At 40.8% G+C, this 19,180-nt stretch overlaps 2 protein-coding genes across 4 annotated transcripts in view; both read right to left on the bottom strand.

Moving 5' to 3' along the window:
- Positions 1-6,581, bottom strand: part of brip1 (BRCA1 interacting protein C-terminal helicase 1) — a 46,961-nt gene extending 40,380 nt beyond the window's left edge. Inside the window, exons 1-6 of one of the 3 annotated variants that reach the window (XM_031728569.2) lie at positions 6,513-6,581; positions 6,059-6,157; positions 5,117-5,228; positions 4,304-4,498; positions 2,599-2,741; positions 2,296-2,433 (exon numbers count right to left, since the gene is read on the bottom strand). In XM_031728569.2, coding sequence (XP_031584429.1) covers positions 2,296-2,433; positions 2,599-2,741; positions 4,304-4,498; positions 5,117-5,228; positions 6,059-6,151 — 681 coding nt within the window. In that variant the 5' untranslated portion in view covers positions 6,152-6,157; positions 6,513-6,581. Of the gene's footprint in view, positions 1-2,295; positions 2,434-2,598; positions 2,742-4,303; positions 4,499-5,116; positions 5,229-6,058; positions 6,167-6,255; positions 6,368-6,512 lie in introns of those variants that run through there. The other 2 variants (XM_039598347.1, XM_039598348.1) reach the window with 2 other exon arrangements.
- A 2,500-nt stretch (positions 6,582-9,081) lies between these two features.
- Positions 9,082-18,026, bottom strand: ppm1da (protein phosphatase, Mg2+/Mn2+ dependent, 1Da). Its single transcript, XM_031728570.2, has 6 exons — positions 17,024-18,026; positions 15,892-16,120; positions 12,171-12,295; positions 11,724-11,905; positions 11,347-11,571; positions 9,082-11,259 (listed from the first exon to the last, which is right to left on the bottom strand). Exons 1-6 carry the CDS (start codon positions 17,547-17,549, stop codon positions 10,873-10,875), a joined length of 1,674 nt encoding a protein of 557 aa, XP_031584430.1. The 5' UTR covers positions 17,550-18,026; the 3' UTR covers positions 9,082-10,872.
- Positions 18,027-19,180: the final 1,154 nt, after the last annotated feature.

A 19,180-nucleotide genomic window follows, 5' to 3' on the forward strand; every position in this document is an offset into this window, starting at 1 on the left:
CAACAGCGGCCTGTAATATTAATTATTCAGTCTGTTTATCCTTAACAGACCAAAGAAATAACACTACATAATACTAAATATTACTGTATATATTACTGTAAATATTCTGGGGGTGTCACCATAACAATAACTAGGATCCAAAATATAGACGACATGTCAACAACCCACCTATGATAACGCTGTAAAATCTGATTTTGTGAAGTCATTCGATTTAGACTCTGAGCCCGGCACCACTCACTTCCATTTTCAGGTTAACAGAAAAGATAAATACAACTGGATTTATGATGAATTTGACTCGTGACTTTTTTGCCATTACTTTGTTGTTTTGTAATGTTTTAGTAGTACTGTATAGATATTACAACAACTGTTTGGCCCATTTGAGTCTCTGTTATAAGACCCTGGTTTATAAAACGTTTCATAAAAGGATCAGCGGAGTTTTGTATGCGTATGGATTCATTACTCAGCTTTTCTGATGACTGCATTGCTGCACAACTGTTCAGACAAGTTCAATAGGTTATTTATGATACTATCTATATATTACATTCCATAATACTGACATATTTTCTTTCATTAATTAATTATGTTAGAGTAGGGATGACTGCTTAGAAATTGAATATGTTCAAATTCCTTTTTTTTGTGGCACAAAAAGTTGAGGGTTTTCATATTCCTTCCTCATGATTTCTTTTAAAGCCATTTGAAATAAAACACATTTGGTTTTATGGTGAAAGACATGAAAACAGCAGTGAAAAGTATGGTACACTGGCCCCTACAGTTACATTTTCATTTAGGCTGAAACAAGTTTGAACCTCTAACCACAGTCTCTCTCAATCTGCTGGAGTATACTGCCACCTAGTGGTGATGTTGATTATCTGAAAACCTGTAATATGATCGAAGCAGCGAGAACAAAGCTAAAAATCCACCATAAGAGGGTCAGCCAGTGGCACCGTGTAGCAAACCTTTAAAGCACAACTAACACCAGTGTAATGATGCCTCTGTGCCGTTTATGTGTCAGGAAACAGTGAGCCAGCACAGAGGCTGGATCTGTCTCACATACAGCATTTTCACAAAGCCTTTGTATTCCAACAGAGCATCTCAACTATCAGCCTCTGGTACGGTTGTCACGATACTAGAATTTCAAACTCGATACAGAGGAAAACACTCAATACCACGGGGAGGATCGTGACCCCATCCTGGAACAACAAAAGTAATGCTGAAGAAGTCATATCCTGAAAATGTTAACCTGTTAATTTTGAACGAATTTTCTAAACTCACTGACAACTAATGTTAGATTTAACAAAATAGGTATTTGAGATCAAGTTTGGGGGTTTTATTGATTTCCAAATTGTTTAAATCATTTCATTACACGTGGTGAAGTTAATTACTGTTTAAATTGCTGTAGAATTCAAAAGAAGAGCATTCGTGACATGAAGACTGGTATTAGTTACGCTAAATAGAGAAGATATAATAAGCAGAGCGCTCACTGACAGACTGCAGCGATCACCGGCTGCATTGTAAAAATGACCTCACAGGTGGGTACAACAAAATAAGAAACACACTTTAATAAATTAATGTAAAAGCAGAAAAATTAGAGTTTATCATACTGTCTAAATCTGCCTGCAGCCTCTCTCCCATCCACCAGTCCCACTGCTCCGCCTCAGTCTGCAGCTCTTTACGTCCTCAGCTCTGCTCTTCTTCATTTGCTCTGATTCGTTCTCCACACTCTGAACTCTCTGCTCTGATCAGCTTCACTTCCCCTGCTGCTCTGCACAGCCAGCAACCCTCTGCTTCTCCACGTGTCCGTGATCCGCTCTGTCACAGATCAATATTCCACCTGCGCTCCATTCAGCCGCCAATAACTATTCATCTTTTATCTAACTAAAGACTGTTAGCGGCTATGTTAATAATAACAGATGGCTAATGTGGCCATCGGGTAATTGCTGATAGTTAAACGGCTAACGTTAACCCGTGTGCTGGTCAGGTTACCATTCATGATAATATTTTAATGTGACTGAAATGGGAGCTGATCTCTGAAATTCCTCCTAAAGTGGTGTTCAGTGTTACGAACTTTAACTACTTCAGCTATTAGTGAGGAGAGGAACTGTGTGCCTGTCTGTCTACAGCAGTGCCGAGTGAAGCTGTGCGGTGGGCGAACTCACCCTGAAAGAAGGTCAAACAGTACCACACTAATCCCACTAACAGTCTGCATCACGTCAGTGGTCGCTGATTTTCAAAGCTTAAATTACAGGACAACATTATCTCTGCGTAACTTTATGTCCTCGTCTGGATCGTACTCACGTAGGAAGTAGAGGAAGAACCAGGAGTTTGGTGTTTCGTCTGGGCATTCCAACTCTGAGGTCCCGCTGGCTCATTTTCCAGCTCCGGCTCATCATCTGTGAACACGACTCCCTTCTCCAGTCGCTGCCTTTTACGGCTCTGAGAAGCAAACACAGAAAAGTGACTTTACTGATCTGTGCATTTCTTATTCACCAGATGCTGGTAATTTGTTCATCATCAGACGAACACAACTGCATATGATCACTGTGTAAATGTAATGCAGAGTAAATCTGGTGTTAATGTACAACAAGCATCGGTGCCTACCGTGTTCTCTGCAGTGCGAATGCGTTTCCTGTCTTGCTGGAAGTCGTCATCTTTCGCACAGTCGGAGCTGAGAGATTTCTGGAACTTCTCTGACAGTCGAGAAGCTAGAGACTGTTTTCTACTTTCTTCTTCTGGGAAAAGCACTAAAACACAGAAACAACACATGCAAATGAATGTTTTATATACAGTTAGTAGGATAATCTTCTACACTGGTTTAATGAAATGCTTTAATCTGGAAGTGTCACATGCCTCTGTGATGAGTCATTTTTCAACTGTGCTGCTGTTGGGAGGCACCTGTTGCTCCAAAAGACTCTGGCAGTTTTCTTATTGTAATTATTCTCTTTGACTGGTGTTGCTTTTCAAGAACTTATATAATTAAACTAAATTAAATTGATGTAATTTGGAAAGGCGCACGCCAATCTCCTGGTTAAAAATATGTGAATTTCCTTTAAGTCCGCCAAAATGATTCTAAAGAATGTATTACTTTATAACTGAGCTAATGAGGATACATGGTGTCGACTGACTATATAACAAAAAAACTGCAATTGTGAGTCATTGTGAATCACAGCTAATTCCAAAGTGAAAGTTATTCCAACGTTAGCTGGTCGTCCCTTGACGTCTCCTGGTATTCAGGTAATAATTAGACGAACAACGGTCTGAACACTGATTCCACCCATGACCAGCATATGATTTGCCAGGACAGAAGAGGCTTTTTTATCCCTGGATGGCAAGTATTGATTACTGATTACTGATTAGAAATAGCTTTTTAGAGCTGCATGTTGACACAGACTTGTCTGCAAACAACAATCACATCAGAAATGGATGCTAACTTTCAATGCTGTGCTCCTGTGAGAGGAAGGGGATTCATGACCATGGTCACTCAGTGCAAAACATCATCTTATTTCACCAGAGCCTCACAAAAAAATCCCAGAAATATTACCACCGAGTGTCAAACACACTCGGTGGTACATCTGAATTACGCTTCTTCCTTTAACTTACTGAAGTTAAAGTAAGAAGCTGCTGCCTGTGAAATCCTGAAACAAAGCTGCGATATGATCACTGAAGACATGTTAGGCATGTGGTTTGTTTGCTTTCTCTATATATGTTGTCCTGCAGCATTTCGAGATGACTTCATATTAAAAACTAAAGTTAAGTGACAAATCTGGACCAATGGCACTAAGTGAAAGGCTGATTTAAATAAGGACATGTTCAAATATCAGTGTCCTTGAAACTGTGGTGATTGATTGGATAGTCTGTGCCTGCAAAGAGACACACCCACTCTCACTCCTATTTAGTTATTTTGCCCACAGAAATAACATTACTAATGCCAGAATTTCAGATTTGCTCGTCTGAATTTCTACTCGAATGCCCCTTAAAGACGGACTTTAAGTCAGAGCAGTCCAACCAGCCCCAATCTAACAACCAAAGATAGTGGCAGTGGACATAAACACTAATGAAACTGTGAACCGTATCTGTGCTGACACAAATAAGCCATACACAGAGCACTGACCGGGTTCTGTCAGTGAACGTTCTGCAACGTTTTTAAGCACAAAAAACAAACACTGCACTGTGTGACATAAAACTACAGGTGATCAACAGCTAACTATGAGATAAACAGGGACTAGTGGCTGCAGGTAACACTGTAACAACAGTAGTACAGGTTCAGGTGCTGTATGTTTCACAACTTAAACCCAGGTCTACTTACTGGGTTCTTGTGCTGAAGTCGACGGCTGAGCCGTGTCTTTGGAGGGTGACACAGTGAGGTCCACCACAGCATGACTGTCTCCTGCTGTTGCCTTGTTCCTGCTGGATTTGCTGTGACACCCACACTTGCAAGAGGTGGGGGAATCGGACTTCTGGCTCTTGTCTGGACCAGTGCTTCCTCCTTCTTGCAATTTGGCTACAACCCGATAGTGAAACAGAGATAACTGTCAGTAACATTGACCCTGAGTGGCTATTAGTTTTTTGGGTATAAGCAAAAGGGAAATTATACTTACAAGCAAGAAAACAGTAAGAAGAAAAAGAAATGAGTCAGTGGTTAAACTAAAGTCTTCATTTACCCATTTCGCTCAATATTTTTATCACATGAAGCATAATTTAAAAGAATCCATACTGATCTTAATCCATTGTTTGAAATAAGTCATCTAACTCCCTCATCGCTACTTTCAAGCTAACATTCTTTTAATAGGCTGCCAATCATAAACAAGAGGTATAAACACCAAACAGGTGGGGCTTCTATACTCACAGCCAGAGCTATGAGCTGCTCTGGCACCATAAAGAGTTAAGAGTAGAAAAAAACTTTAAGACCTGGTTTTCAACTCACAGGGATTCTTTGGACATTTGCTAAGCTAACTGTCTAAAACACAGTTTTGTGAGTATCCACTGGAGCAGTTTATATATGACAGAAAACATCAAGAAGCAGATTAAGCCCACATTAATTTCATTGTATAGATATAGCACAAGTATATCATCCAACTTGAATTTTACATGTACATGCACTCAGTCATACCGGGCTTACCAAACTGTGCATGCTGCCAACCCAGAGCTGAACAAAGCAACGCCAAGCTCTTTCCACTTCCAGTTGGAGACTCTAGTAAACAGTACTGCCCTGTGTTCAAACCTCGTACAATCTACAAAACAACAGAGAAGAGCTAAGTTAAAACATACAGAGCTGAAGTGAAAAACAATGAAATGTCCACTACAGCCACAGTTTATGCTCCACATTATGATCTTCGGAGGGGGGGGGGGGTGTTTTTTAATCATTTATCACGTTCCCTGTGAGCTAATGTGAATCTGAGATTAGGATCTTGGAGGACTGTACAGGAGCCTGTCTGGGATGGGTGAAAACCTCCCTTCACCTATCTCAAGGGAAACATGTTCACAGACAGACACATCTGTGGGACTATAAATTACAGATTATTAAGCTTGCAGGTGTAGCAGTCTGTTTGGTTGTGCAAAGGGTACATGTGACTGTGCAACCATGCCAAACTTTATGAAGAACCTAAGGTGAAGACCCAAACTTACATTTTCAAAATGCAAATACATACATAGGTCAGACAAAGGAACAGCTAGGTTTGCAGGATCATAGTAGAAACTATGCTATGGTTGCATTTTGTGTAGTTAGCTTATAATAAAGTGGATTTCCTGTAAAAATTGTTCTGATATCCAAACTTACTCCAAACTTTAAAAAGAAAATCAAGAAAAAAAATCACATTACTAAATAATAACGTATAATGAATGGTACTAGTAGTGAGTCAGATCACAGCAGATTGTATATTTTTTAAATTTTGTAAAATATTTTAATAATGTAGTGAAGCAGTGCATCAGGAGGTGAGGGTCATTTAATCAGCATAAGTGTGGTTTTGAGTTTTTTCATGACCAGAGACATTAAAAGAAAGACACGTGTAGCCTGGGACAGCCTCTGTCACTGCACAAGCAAGCACGGAAGGATGCGACTCACTAAATTCATCATAGCCAGCTGGGATGGGTAAGCCTTGCAGGGGAAGTGGATCTTCACCCCTCCAATGGTGTACTCCACTGGTGATGAAGTCATGTTTGCCTGTCCCGACAAAAGTTCAGAGTAACACGAGTTAGGTCTGTAAGGTACAGTAACATACAACTAACGCACTATAAAGCATCTACCAAAAGCTAAACAACCTGCAGTAGTCACGCTATTTCTTCCTGTCTGAAGGTGTCACTCAGATAAGTAAAGCTGTAGAAAGTGATGCGTTAGCAAGAACCTTTTGCTCGAATACCGAGCAAGAGCTAATATTACGAGTTCCACCGTTTCTTTACTACAACACTACTAGAGTATCCCATGGTTAAACTGGTAACGCCTGTCACCAAAGACATACATTTGCATATATCTAAACAAAACAGCAAAATATACAGCTGTTTACATTTACTTTACTTACTGTGATTCTTCCCGCTCTCACAAATCACGCTAAGGACCCTGACAGGAAGTCAGCTACATTGCATATTAAAACTTCACACGAAAGCTTTCAAAATAAAACTGGTATTGTAAAAGATCACGAAAAATGTTGGACGTTAAAAGCCCATTTGCTCTATGTTCTTTTGACATGTTAACTTACACAATTCTCAAAAGCAAGGCAAGGTTACAAACACGTGTACAATAGTCTATACAATAATGTAAATTCATCCCGCTATGTTACGCTTTTATTGTGAATAGTTAGCGCTGACCAGTGACTGCAACTTATGTGGCTACAAAACACCGGAAATGACGTTGGTAAACATTAGCGCCGTGGACTGGAGAATCACGTTGTTATTCCCGGAAGTTTAGCGGGCAATTGGAAAAAGTGAATGTACGCCGACAGTGCTTTATTTCGGTATCAATACATTCATTGATCTGCAATAATTTATATACCAGAGTGGAGTACATGTAGTTAAATCTGTGTATATCTAACTATTATATAATATTCAATAATCAGTGATAACTTCTTGACATATTTAATCTTAATATTTACCTTATTTATTATTTTTAAACATTGTATGCTAACCAGCAGCAGTCACAATTTAATATTTATTGTTGTCATTTTGATTGAATAGAATAAATTTGGCTAATATTTCACTCGATAATGTTTCCATTTTTTTAAGAGTTTTTAGGGCCACATTAATAAATATAGGTATTAATGATCATTTTGAGAATACAGTCGAAATTTCAAGACTAAGGTTGTAATACTATTTTGAGATAAAAGCTGAAATAATATTTTCAGATTAAAGTCCAAATAATAGTTTCAGAATGAAGTTCAAATGTGGAGATTAAAGCCACCTACAAAATGCCTTGTGTAGATGAGATGGTGAAATTGTACTTCAGAATCAGTTTTAGTTACAAGGAAATGATTTCTCTTTTAGCACATAAACACAGTGTGGTGATAAATATAAGGACACTGAAGAGGTGGTACAGAAAGTTGGAACTGTTCAGAAGGAAAAACCACAAAAATCTTGGAAGAGTTGGAGAGATTTGTACAAAATGAAACGGCTAACAATGGGCAGATGCAAGGACACTGATGGCTACACCCTTGTACAATAAAGAAAATATGTATTGAACCACAAACTCACTACACAAGGCATTTTATAGAAGGTATAGAAGCCATGAAGGTTATTTGGCAACAACTCAAAATAGTATTTTGAGTTTAACCTTGAAATTTTGATGTTGTTGGGTGCACTTTTGTTTTCTTAATGTGTCAATATGGTTTTGATGTGTGTTTGGGATTATTGTCCTGTTGGAAGACCCAGTTGTGTCCAAGCAAGATAGCCCCAGAGCATGACACCACCACTACCATGCTTGACAGTTGGTACAGTTGAAAACCTAACATATCTCTTATCGTGCAAATGTCCGCTTCCCACATGTACGATCGATTTTGGAGCAAGACAACATCAGCAATGTCTTACTCCATAGCACTGTAAAACTCACTTCACTGTGGATAGCAATGCTGGTTTTCCATTAGTTTCCAGGACTAATGATCTAGGCTCTTAAATCTACAATTCTCCGTCTTCACTTTTTTACTTTGTTGGTCAATCCAATAAGTGCTGTCAAACAAATCCTTTTTATGATGAAAAAAAGAAACTACCAGTTATACTCAGTCGTGATCACTTAGAAGAAGTTAACAGGCCTTGCAGCACCATTTATCAAACGATTAAACTGAGTCTATGTATATATTCTAGTCAACAGATGAGGACAGATTTCTTAGCCCAACTATGAACATATTAAATCTTTGTTATTTCCCAAGTGCTCCGTTAAACAGAGCAAATAATTTTTACCACAGCTTTTCCAAACATTCTAGTTTTATTTTGGATGCTTACATTATTTTACAGAAACAAAATAATTTCACAAAAACAAAAATGACCAGGGTCAAAATTATTAGCCCCCCTTATGCTAACAGCCAGTTGTGTATCTTTTTTTTGTGGGCTAACAGTCTGCAGTGGTTTGCTTTTTTTTTTTCAACAAGTCTCACACACGCCTCCTGAACAATCCCAGCCCATTCTTCTTTGGTCAGTCTCTCACGCTCCTCCAGATTCAGTGGTCTTCGGTTCACCCACAGATTTTGGACTATCTGTAGCTTGCTTCTGATGTAGCTAATTAGCAGGCCAAAACACAGAAAATTACAATAACATACTGGAGAACATACTGAACATGTTCTGGGGATACTCTCCACCACTTCATCCAACCTACTCCAGAATTTTAAAGAGCTTGAATAGAAAAGTGACTGGACTCCTTTGAGTTTCCTGAAGACGCCTTGAAGACTTGAGAAAGTCTTTTCCATTCAATCTCCTTAGATTACCATGACCCAGATGACTGAGAAGCTACACAGCCTTACTCCAGAACTCCTCTTTCTCTTCTGACGTTCAACCAGTGGGACGTATGCAAGGGCAAATGTTTTTTTGTTTGCTTGCAAAACCGTTCAGATTGCATAATGATTTTTTTAATTACTAAATATTTGCAAAGCATTGTAATTAAGTTACTTCAGAGAATTTTTTATTTAAATAGGTTCATTTCCAGATAAGTGTTTTTCACATTTACATTGTACACATGCACTTGGTGTTAGCACAGCTATCTGAATCAGGGAGGTGAGTACTTAGAGTTAATAAGTAAACAAAAAGAGGAACAGAATTCTCAAATGTATATAAAAAAAAATCATAATCGAGGAATTCCAAGCCAAGCAACAGACTGCATTTGCAGAGTATGTCAAACATGAATCATCACTGTATGATTTAAATAACCCACAATGCTACAAATTCCTGTTAGAAATTGCACTTAGCTCAGTGGAAACACATTATCACGTAACAAAGACTGAGACATTTTTCTTTCCTGTGTAATGGTCGTTATTCTCTCGCAGGAAAAATCTGAATCATACAGGGCTCTGTCATGTTTTCCTAACTATACTAAGCTCAGTGAGTGATCTATTCTAAAAGGATTTTATTATCTGACATCCTCCATTTCAGATTAGCTGCATTGTTTGTTAAGAGAAAAACAACTCATTCCTAGAGACAATGAACGTCACCATAATAGTGCAAAACAGTTCTGTTAAAAAGTCCATCCATGCAGAGTGTATTTAATCACAAATGAGCCTTGTGTATACATTGGTAACTATACAACTTGCACTGCAGCATGGCAGGACAACGGCTCATAGGAAGGAGAGTATTCAAGAAACCCCTCGACCAGCCTAAACGACATAGCAGGTGGTGGTGGTGTGTTGCAAAAGAGATAAAACAAAGTGGCAGGATGGACTGGGGAAGTACGACAGTCTCTACTCTGCAGGGGAAGGTTCAAGCACAGTGAAAGGCTGGCAGCATGAAATAACTCAATAAATGTTACTTGTAAACATTGTTTGCAGTGCCTCACAATTGAAGAAGATTTCCTTCAGGACCATCAGGGTGTTCACACAGAGAGAAGTTCACTATTTTAGAGACATGTACAGAAGCAAAGGGCTGCCGAAAAGCTTCTTCTGAGAATTTATACCAGATGTACGGAGCAAGCTCAGGGAAGTGAAGACACCAAACAACTGTAATGCTTAATAATCGAGGGGATGGACCTATCCCTTAAGATGCACTGTGCAATTAACAAGTTCAACTATTAGAAACCTCACAGGGTGGGAGGGAGGATGCATTATGGCAAATGAGAAAACATGATACTTGCAAACATTACATGTATTTATATAGCAACACACACAATGTAGTAGCTTACTGGTTTGTGATGGTAGCAGCACCTTCAGTTTATATTCAAGACAAGTCTCCAGTGATTAAATAAACTGATAATAATACATAAATATGTTTAACACAGGGTGTGCACACAATATTGTTGACAGAGTGATGAGTTGGAGAAGAAAGAAAAAGTGAAGCTCATCTAAAAGGAATATTACTCTAAGATCATCATACAATAAAAGAAAGTAGAAAAATATATATATATTTGTTCTAAATGAACAGTTCAACTTACTTTTCAATACTTGCTATAAAATGCATAAGATTTTACACCAGCAACATTATTTAATGCTTACAACTGTTACTAGAAACTGAGGTGACATAAGACACATTTCATCAGCATTTCAAGAAGGAATTTAGAAACAAAGACACTAAATTAATCCAAAACAAACTTTTTATAAGTGACGACTGTTTGAGTGGTGGGCAACGAGTCTTTCCTCCGTAGGACAGTTGCTTGGAGTTGTAACAATATGCAGGAGGAAGCTGCAAATTCATGGAACAGAAGCACCACTGCAAATGACGGTGACAGTGGGAGGGAGCAGGTGTGTGTGTGTTTTAGCACACACACACTGTGGTACTTTTATGCTGCTGGAGAATGGAGGACACATTATTGGAGTCTTTCTGTTTCTTCTCTGCGTTGTGTTGCACCAGTGGCGGTCTTTCGGCAGTCCTGCGCCGGGCTTTCTTTGCCAGCAGGCCTGATGGGCTTGATGACACGTCAATAGTTCTTTTTCTGGTGGGTGTCCTGCTGCCAACTGTCCTGTCCGTTGCACTGGACAGGGCGGGCAGCTCAGGGCTGCTGTTTGAACACAGCGGAGTCAGAGCAAAGGGGTCAGATAGATCCATGTGATAAAAGCTGTTGCTTCCCGATAGCCCATCTCGTCGCTCCAACGCAGAGAAGAGCTCACATGTGGCCGCAGGAGAGTCCTCCTCTGGAAGTCGCTGCAGAAGAAGACAATGGAATAACAGTCAAGTCCAGCACTTATATGTGGATACCACATCTTAAACCAGGGATCTATTGTGCCTCACCTGAACAAGAGGAGTGTCTGCACGGGATATGGAGGTGGGGGGGCACTGAGACACCTTGGCTAGGTCGAGCAGCACTTCCTCATGGTGCAGGGTATCCTGGCAGGTCCCAGGCTCTTGTAGAGCAATTACTATGGCGCTTGTATTGTCTGCACGCAACATCCGCTGGCGCCACCGCAGCAAAGCATGACTGACCAGCTGCCTGGCACTCGAGACCCCACATGGTGCCTGCAGCAGTAAATGCTGTTAGTACACCGACTAACACGGCTGATATGAGGTGGACTTTACTTTTTACTTATGGGCTATAAGAGACATCAACCCAGACATGCAGGAACAGGGCAACCATCTATACTGATAGCAGCTAAAGCGTAACCACTCACCATTTCCTCGTCATTATTCTGACACATGGAGATGGCCTCTTGAGGAGGAACCATATTCCACAGACCATCGCTGCCCAGGATGATGTAGCGATGTTTTTTAGGGTCAAGAACCACCACGCTAGTGTCAGGCTCTGGAGAAACCACAAACTCTCCACTGTAGAAGTCATAACTCCATAGATCGCCTGTTGCAGAAAAGGAAAACTTTAATGAAGGAACTACAAGCCACACAATGCTGTGTGACTCTGAGTCTAACCATCACTACCCTTTTTTCTTGAACTTAGAAGTAGTCTACTTGAACATAACCTCTACAGGGCGCAGACTTTGTGCCCAATTGCTAGTGAAAATAAAATCATGGTTCTGGTACTCTGCTTTGTATTATTCTAGTCATCCTCACGCTGCTTTCCTCACAGGGTATTCACTGGGATTACAGTAAGTTACTGCTCCTACCTAAAGCTCGAGCTACTGCCAAGAATGGTATCTGGTCAATCACAGTACTACGACGGACTGGACCATTGTGGCTGAGTCTTGGCCTCTTCCACACCACCCGATTCACCCCAGACTTCTTGATCACACTGTTCATACAGAGAGGAGAGAGAAGCTGCCATTTAGAAGAGTCAGACTACAGCAAGAATTACACACAGGTGCCAATCGATTCAATACACCCAACAAAAACATAGTCATACACATCACATACACACAGTCTTTTAAAGAAACACGTACAGTTTGGACCTGCACTAGAAGTACAGTAGTGTGTGGCCTCAAGGCTGGGTTTGAGTATAGCAAGTCCAGTCAGTTAAATTTAAAGGATATTAATATGGTCAGGTAAGCAGCAGAAGAGACTGTTAATCACTTTCAGCTGCCTTGGTGTTAATGAAACTAACAACAGGTTCAGTAGAGGAGCAACAATGAGACAACCTCCAAAACAGGAACATTTAAAGCAGCATATTTATCAAGTAGTGGCAGAAATAATACAATTCTCTCTTGATCAAAAAAGGTTGTTACATTCTATCAGCACATTAAAGTTTTACTGAAGAATTATTAAAAATTGGCATAAACTGTAGCAAAAGTTTTTATTAAATTAACAAATTATGGACTTGGGGGTAGATCCGTAAATTGTTTTGTCTGTTTGTCCAGAGTTTATCTTCAGTTCCTGTCTCCTAATTTCTGTCCCTGTTATATTAAAGTTTAATAATTACATTTGAAAATCAAACATAAGATTTAGGATTTCAGATTCTAAATGAAAAATCTATTTAGGTAAATGACAATGAAAGACAGTATCAAAGATGATATATTTAAAACAAACTTTTATTCAACCTATGATGAAGATAGAGTGGTGCAAGTATAAAAGGATTGTTTTCTTCTGTCCTGTTTCGGACAGCAGCAGCAGCCCAAGCCTCATAGTGCAGGAATATGAGGTGAGGCGCACACTGAGGGCAGTGAACCCCAGGAAGGCCGCCGGACCAGATGGGGTAACCGCAAAGGTCCTAAAAGAGTGTGCAGACCAGCTGGCTGGGGTCTTCACTAAGATCTTCAACACTTCACTGTCCCAGTCCTGCATCCCGCCGTGCCTAAAGTCAGCCACAATTGTCCCACTGCCAAAGCGTACTAACATTAGCAGCCTCAACGACTACCGACCAGTTGCTCTAACACCTGTTATAATGAAGTGCTTTGAGAAACTGGTCCGACGTCACATCATGTCCTGCCTGCCACCCACACTCGACCCACTCCAGTTCGCATACAGAGCTAACAGATCAACTGAAGATGCCATTGCTACAACGCCCACACCACCATCTCTCACCTGGAAGTGCAGGGCCGTTCGCCAGGCTGCTCTTTGTTGACTTTAGCTCTGCTTTCAATACGATACTCCTGGACAGACTAATAGTTAAACTGCTGGAAATCGGACTTCCTTCTACCACCTGCCGCTGGATCAGAGACTTCCTGTCAGACCGTGTACAGAGAGTTAGAGTGGGGCCTCATCTTTCCTCAGCCCTCAGCCTCAACACCGGCTCTCCACAAGGCTGTGTACTGAGTCCCCTACTGTACACTCTGTACACACATGACTGTGTTAGTACCCACCCAGACAACGCAGTCATCAAGTTTGCAGATGATACCACCGTGGTGGGGCTCATCTCAGGGGAGATGAGACGGCGTACAGAGCTGAAGTTCAGAGGCTGTCAGATTGGTGTGTAGATAACAACCTGGACCTCAATACCACCAAGACAAAAGAACTGGTAGTCGACTTCAGAAGGAGGAAGTCCGAGCTGCAGCTTGTCAGCATCAACGGGAGTGCGTGGAAAGGGTCTCCAGTTTCAAGTTTCTGGGTGTGCACATAGACACAGACCTCCAATGGAGCTCTAACACCTCTGCGGTCTTAAAGAAGGCCCAACAGCGTCTCCACTTTCTGAGAATCCTCAGAAAAATGGACCTGAAGAAGGAGCTGCTGACCGTCTTCTACCGCTGCTCCATTGAAAGTGTGCTGACATATTGCATCGGTGTATGGTTCTCCAGCTGCACCACAGCACACAGAAAGGCACTCCAGAGGGTCATCAATATGGCCCAAAAATCATTGGACATCCTCTTCCCTCCCTGAAGGACCTGTACAGCACTCGCTGTCTCAAGAGGGCACGCAGCATCCTACGAGACTGTACACACCCAGGACACCGGGTGTTTAAGCTGCTGCCGTCTGGCAGGAGGTTCAGGCTGCTGAGGTCCCGAACAAACAGACTCAAGGACAGCTTTTACAACAGGGCAATAGCCCTAATCAATGCAAATAGCTGACCTGATTGGCTACCTGCCTGGACTTTTTAGGGGAGGTAACAATGTTTAAAACAATAACAATAATAATATTTATATTTATAACAAGGTGCAATAATAATTAATGTGCAATAATAACAGTGTGCAATACACATAACACTTATTCTTCTTTTTTTATTTCTAAGTTAATATACTGTGTTGTGTTGTTTGTGTTATGCTGTGATGTGTCATATCGTGTCGTGTTGTGTTATATGTAGTACCGACGTGGGACAGTTTTTCCAATTTCATTGTACTACTGTACTATGTATGACTGTGCAATGACAATAAAGAATTATCTTATCTTATCTTATCTTATCTTATCTTATCTTAGATGTCGTGGTAATCACTGACACGTGTTCATATTTCTTTGTCCACGGTAATAAAATCAGGACACTGCTTCTTTTTTACCCGTTCCCATGGTAGTTTGTTGTTTCAGGGCTCTGTTGATGATGACTTTCTTTCCCTGTTCACGTATGCAATTAACTCACAGTAAAGATACTCAGAGTTGAATGATTTCAGAGCTAATCAACTCAGTTTTAATTTTTAACTTTGAGACCGTTGTTGTTCCTGAAAACATGTTAGGGCCCTAATCAGAAAGCTTAAACATGAAGAAAAACAGAAACAGTGACAAACACAGTAAATGGTAAATGGACTGGTACTTTTATAGTATTCTTTTAGATACTAAATGAGCACTCAAAGTGCTTTTTACTAGCCTCACATGCATATGTTCATATATAAGCGCTTTTTTCTACGCTAAGAACTGTTTATAACATTTGTGCACACACTCACACTCTGATGGATGCATCAGGGGCAAATCAGGGTTCAGTATCTTGCCCAAAGATACTTCAACATGCAGACTGGAGTAGCTGCAGGAAGACTGATTCTGAAACCTTCTGATTGGTAGATAACCTGCTCTGCCAACCACAGCTGGCCCCAAAAGCAGCTGTGGCTCAAAACAATGCTGTTTGATTAAAAGTTCAAATGAAAGCTGTCTGTGTGCAGATGAACTTCTTTGTTTAGTTTACCACAATCTTTAAATTTGGCAGATTTCTTGTAAACTCTGCTGCAGGTGGACAGCCCTTTTCAATCTGCAGCATGCAGGGTCGGGTCTAAAGGGGGGCATGGGGTGTACTGTACTGTATTTCTCTTAAAGCTCAATTGATAGTTATTTGCAGGTTTAGACTTTTAATAACATTTACAAATAACTTATGTTGCACTATTATAGATGAAATAACACAGCAATATAAAGAGTAATAAAAATGTGTATTTCCCCTTTTTTTTTGGATAGGACAGTAAACATTTACAAGGGACCTATAAAACTATGGGGTCAGTTGGGGGGTGGGGCTGACAAAATGTTAGACTGGGCCCTGCTTACCTTCCTCCTAGACCTTCAATACGCTCCCTCTCTTTGGGAAGTTCTGGTTTATGGTCCTGCGTGACTTCCACGGCTCTGATGAATGGGACTGAAGGGTCATCCTGGACACCTAGAACCACTGCAGAGTCCCCAACATGGGCCACATACATGCGGTTTCCTCGGAGGACCACTACACTGGCTGTGGTACCTGATGTACTAGGAAGGCCTGTAAGTGTCTTTGGCCATTCAGCTGAAAAGACAGAAGGCAGAAAATGAACACAAGCTTATTGTTTATAAAACATTACTGCACAGTGTTGTGAGGTACACAGAACAGACAGGTAGGACATACTGGCTTCTTACATGTTAATGTGCACTGATCTGTTTTTGTTTACCACGCTGAAAGAGAAGTATGTGACCTCAAGGTCGGTTTTTATTTGTCCAGGAGGTAGTCTTATAAGCAAAGTCACACATGCGCCGTACAAGCACTTTGTGTGTGTACATATAATCTGTGACCAGCTGGAAACAGCTGACATGCCCGAACATATCCAACCAGACACCGGAACACACTGCCGTGGTCCAAGCGTCATGGCATACACAGACTAATAGAATCGAGGAGGCGTTACAAAGGGTAATAACTACGTCTCTGTAACGAAACACTAGATTGAGGCCAGTGAGACCATAACATTTTGTAGGTTTCCATTATACATTAGGTTGTTAACATACTTCTGAACTGTTAGGTGTCTGCTGTGACAGGCTTTGTTCGGCGAATACCGGGCGGCTACAGCTAACTTCGTTAGCTCCGCTAATTCCAATGCTAATTCCAACATTTACTTATAACTTGATCTTAATTAAACAAACAAACAGAGCCTGGGCATAATGGCCAGGAACCTGCTGGGGTATTTGGCAGTTACCTAGCTCTCTGGTCGAGATCTTTTTTTCAAAAGGCTCTACTGAGCCCATGGAACATTCTAGTAAATCCGGCTTGCATAGAGCTAGCAATGCGCTACAGTCGGTGAACACTCAGCTGGGTGTAGGCCAGATAATAAAGTCTGATTTTGAGGTTTGGCGTTAAGTTCACGTTGCTTAAACACAGAGAAGCACAAAGTAGTAACAGCTTTTACGTGTCACAACTTCATAGTGTTGGTAAACTTACGCAGTTTCTTCCACATAGCATGGTGGCATGCTACAAATCCTTTGCGTATGGCAGAGCAGACCTCCCGGTCACAGTCTGACCAGAACCCCCGCTGTTTCTTCATGAACTCCCAAAGATAGTCTCGCGCAAACTGCGCAGCCTCGCGACCCCCGTGACCATCAAAAACGGCGAAGAATGCTACGGAACGGCGGGAACAAGTCGGGGTGTTCGGCTGAACTTGCGGCGTGCTCAGATCTCCTGGTGACGGCGTTTCTACCGATATACCCCCGTCTTCTGTTTGTACGAGTTCACTGGATGCGTTTAAAACCTGCGGGGACTCCACGGTTTTATCTGCCCGGTCGGGATAAGTGTCCCCAGCCAGAGAACTGAACGTGTAGTCTCTCCGACTGTTCTCCTCTGGCTCACCCGTCGTCGGCTCATTTTCTCCCGGCTCAGGCTCTACTATGACCTCGGTCACATCTTCCATGTATTTCCTGCCCCCTTGATCGGTAAAAACACTCACTCGCATCAGTAATGCGTTTTCCATGGCTTCAAAGTTGAGGCCTGCTCCAATTTTTAAATATTGTTTGCATATAAAATAGAAAGACAGTACAGTTTAACGCAGAGCCGCGTCCTGCCTTTGTTTATGTGCGAGTGTAGTAGGCATGCTCGAGCGTGTTGACGTCAGAATGTCCCTTCTTCTTGTACGTAGACGTGGCAAAGCAAGTGCAGCTGTCGCCGTTGCCCTCTAGAGGTCTTGCTCCGAGCCAAACCGCGACTTTCAGAGCAGAAATATTGACTTTAATGGGGTGGTCACGTCAATATAAGGTGTTCACCTAAAAGAAACCGCGTTTCAAATCTGCAAGCGTATAAAAAGCGTATGAAACCAAATGAAATCCGAATTCTGTTACTCTTGGTGGTACACATACAATTTTCCAATTGGTCACAGCAGGTCTAGTCTGCAGGCAAGTCAGTGTATTGTAGTGCTGGGGAAAGCAGAGGTTTCCAAACAATCAGACACACTTCTCTACAGGGACACCTACTGGCCACTTTTGCTCTCGTCGCTGTGATTCTCAGCAACACAGACAGTTATTGCACATTTCTAAACAAAGTTAAATATTATACCAGAATGTCAGTAATTGCAACCAACTGATGTATTGAGGCATGCTCACTCATCCAGATAAGAAAGTTCCAAAACGCTGATTCCGTTCATCTGGACGTAGCGTGGGAAAAACGTTTCGTCACTCATCCAACTGTCAGCTGACTGCAGGTTTCCTCAAATATTATTAACCAGTAGTAATGTCCGAATAGTGGGCCGTGAGCTCAGTTTCATGATGATTAATATGCAAATTGTTGTGAGTACAATTCACAGACAGTTGGGGAAGGCGCAAGGCACAATAAAATAACTTAAACAACGTATATTGACAAAGGCTGTTATGTTTTTTGTGATAACCACATGGATTTTGTTGATTTGAATGTTGATTGCTTTGTACATAGGTTAAGTGTGGGCCTCATTAATGGTTATGGAAATCTGTCTTCTACGGTGAAATTGTGAATAATTGTAGCTACATGATAGCCCACGTATGGTCCACTTTGATCTTACATGGGGCGAATTAGTTTGAAGACATAAGTAACCATTTAATCCCTGCAATATTGTAATGTAAGAAAGAAGTGAAATGCCAACAGTATGTCTCAGTTTTTCTGCATGATAAAGAAGTAAGAAATGAGTGTGTAAAATTACAGGAAGAGTTCTGGTAATTGTCCTGATTTTTTGTTTTTGTTTTGCTTGGTTTTTTTTTTTTTAGTGTGAAGTCACTGTAAACAACGCACACACATGCATTTCTATAGCTTGTAGTCTGTAAATTAATTGTTTATCTATTACTTGTTTACTTAAGTTGAGTTTGAATGGCCATTGGTAAAGTTTTCAGAAGAAAAGCTGCAAAACTTATTTTTGACACCCCTAGAATAGGTTAAAGATTTTTATTTTTAAAAAAAAGTGATTTATTTATTTTTCCAGGTAATCAGACATTTTTAGTTGGAGTCGGCTTATTTATTTATCTTTAATTAATTAAATTATTATTTTTTTTAAACTAATTTCCTCCCCACATGTCCCTTCTAATTTTTTAGAAGTGTAATGCTGGTGTGTATTTAAAAATCAGCTATTAAGTGTTATTTTTA

Source organism: Oreochromis aureus, linkage group 14 (assembly GCF_013358895.1).
Source record: "Oreochromis aureus strain Israel breed Guangdong linkage group 14, ZZ_aureus, whole genome shotgun sequence".
In the NCBI taxonomy this organism is placed as follows: Eukaryota; Metazoa; Chordata; class Actinopteri; order Cichliformes; family Cichlidae; genus Oreochromis; species Oreochromis aureus.

Coding starts and splice junctions, on each gene's coding strand:
- ppm1da (XM_031728570.2), bottom strand. CDS start 17,549: ATGGAAAACGCATTACTGATGCGAGTGAGTGTTTTTACCGATCAAGGG. Junction 12,296..15,891: donor ATTGAAGGTCTAGGAGGAAG/GTAAGCAGGGCC, acceptor CTGTATGAACAG/TGTGATCAAGAAGTCTGGGG. Junction 11,260..11,346: donor CAGACACTCCTCTTGTTCAG/GTGAGGCACAAT, acceptor CTTCTTCTGCAG/CGACTTCCAGAGGAGGACTC.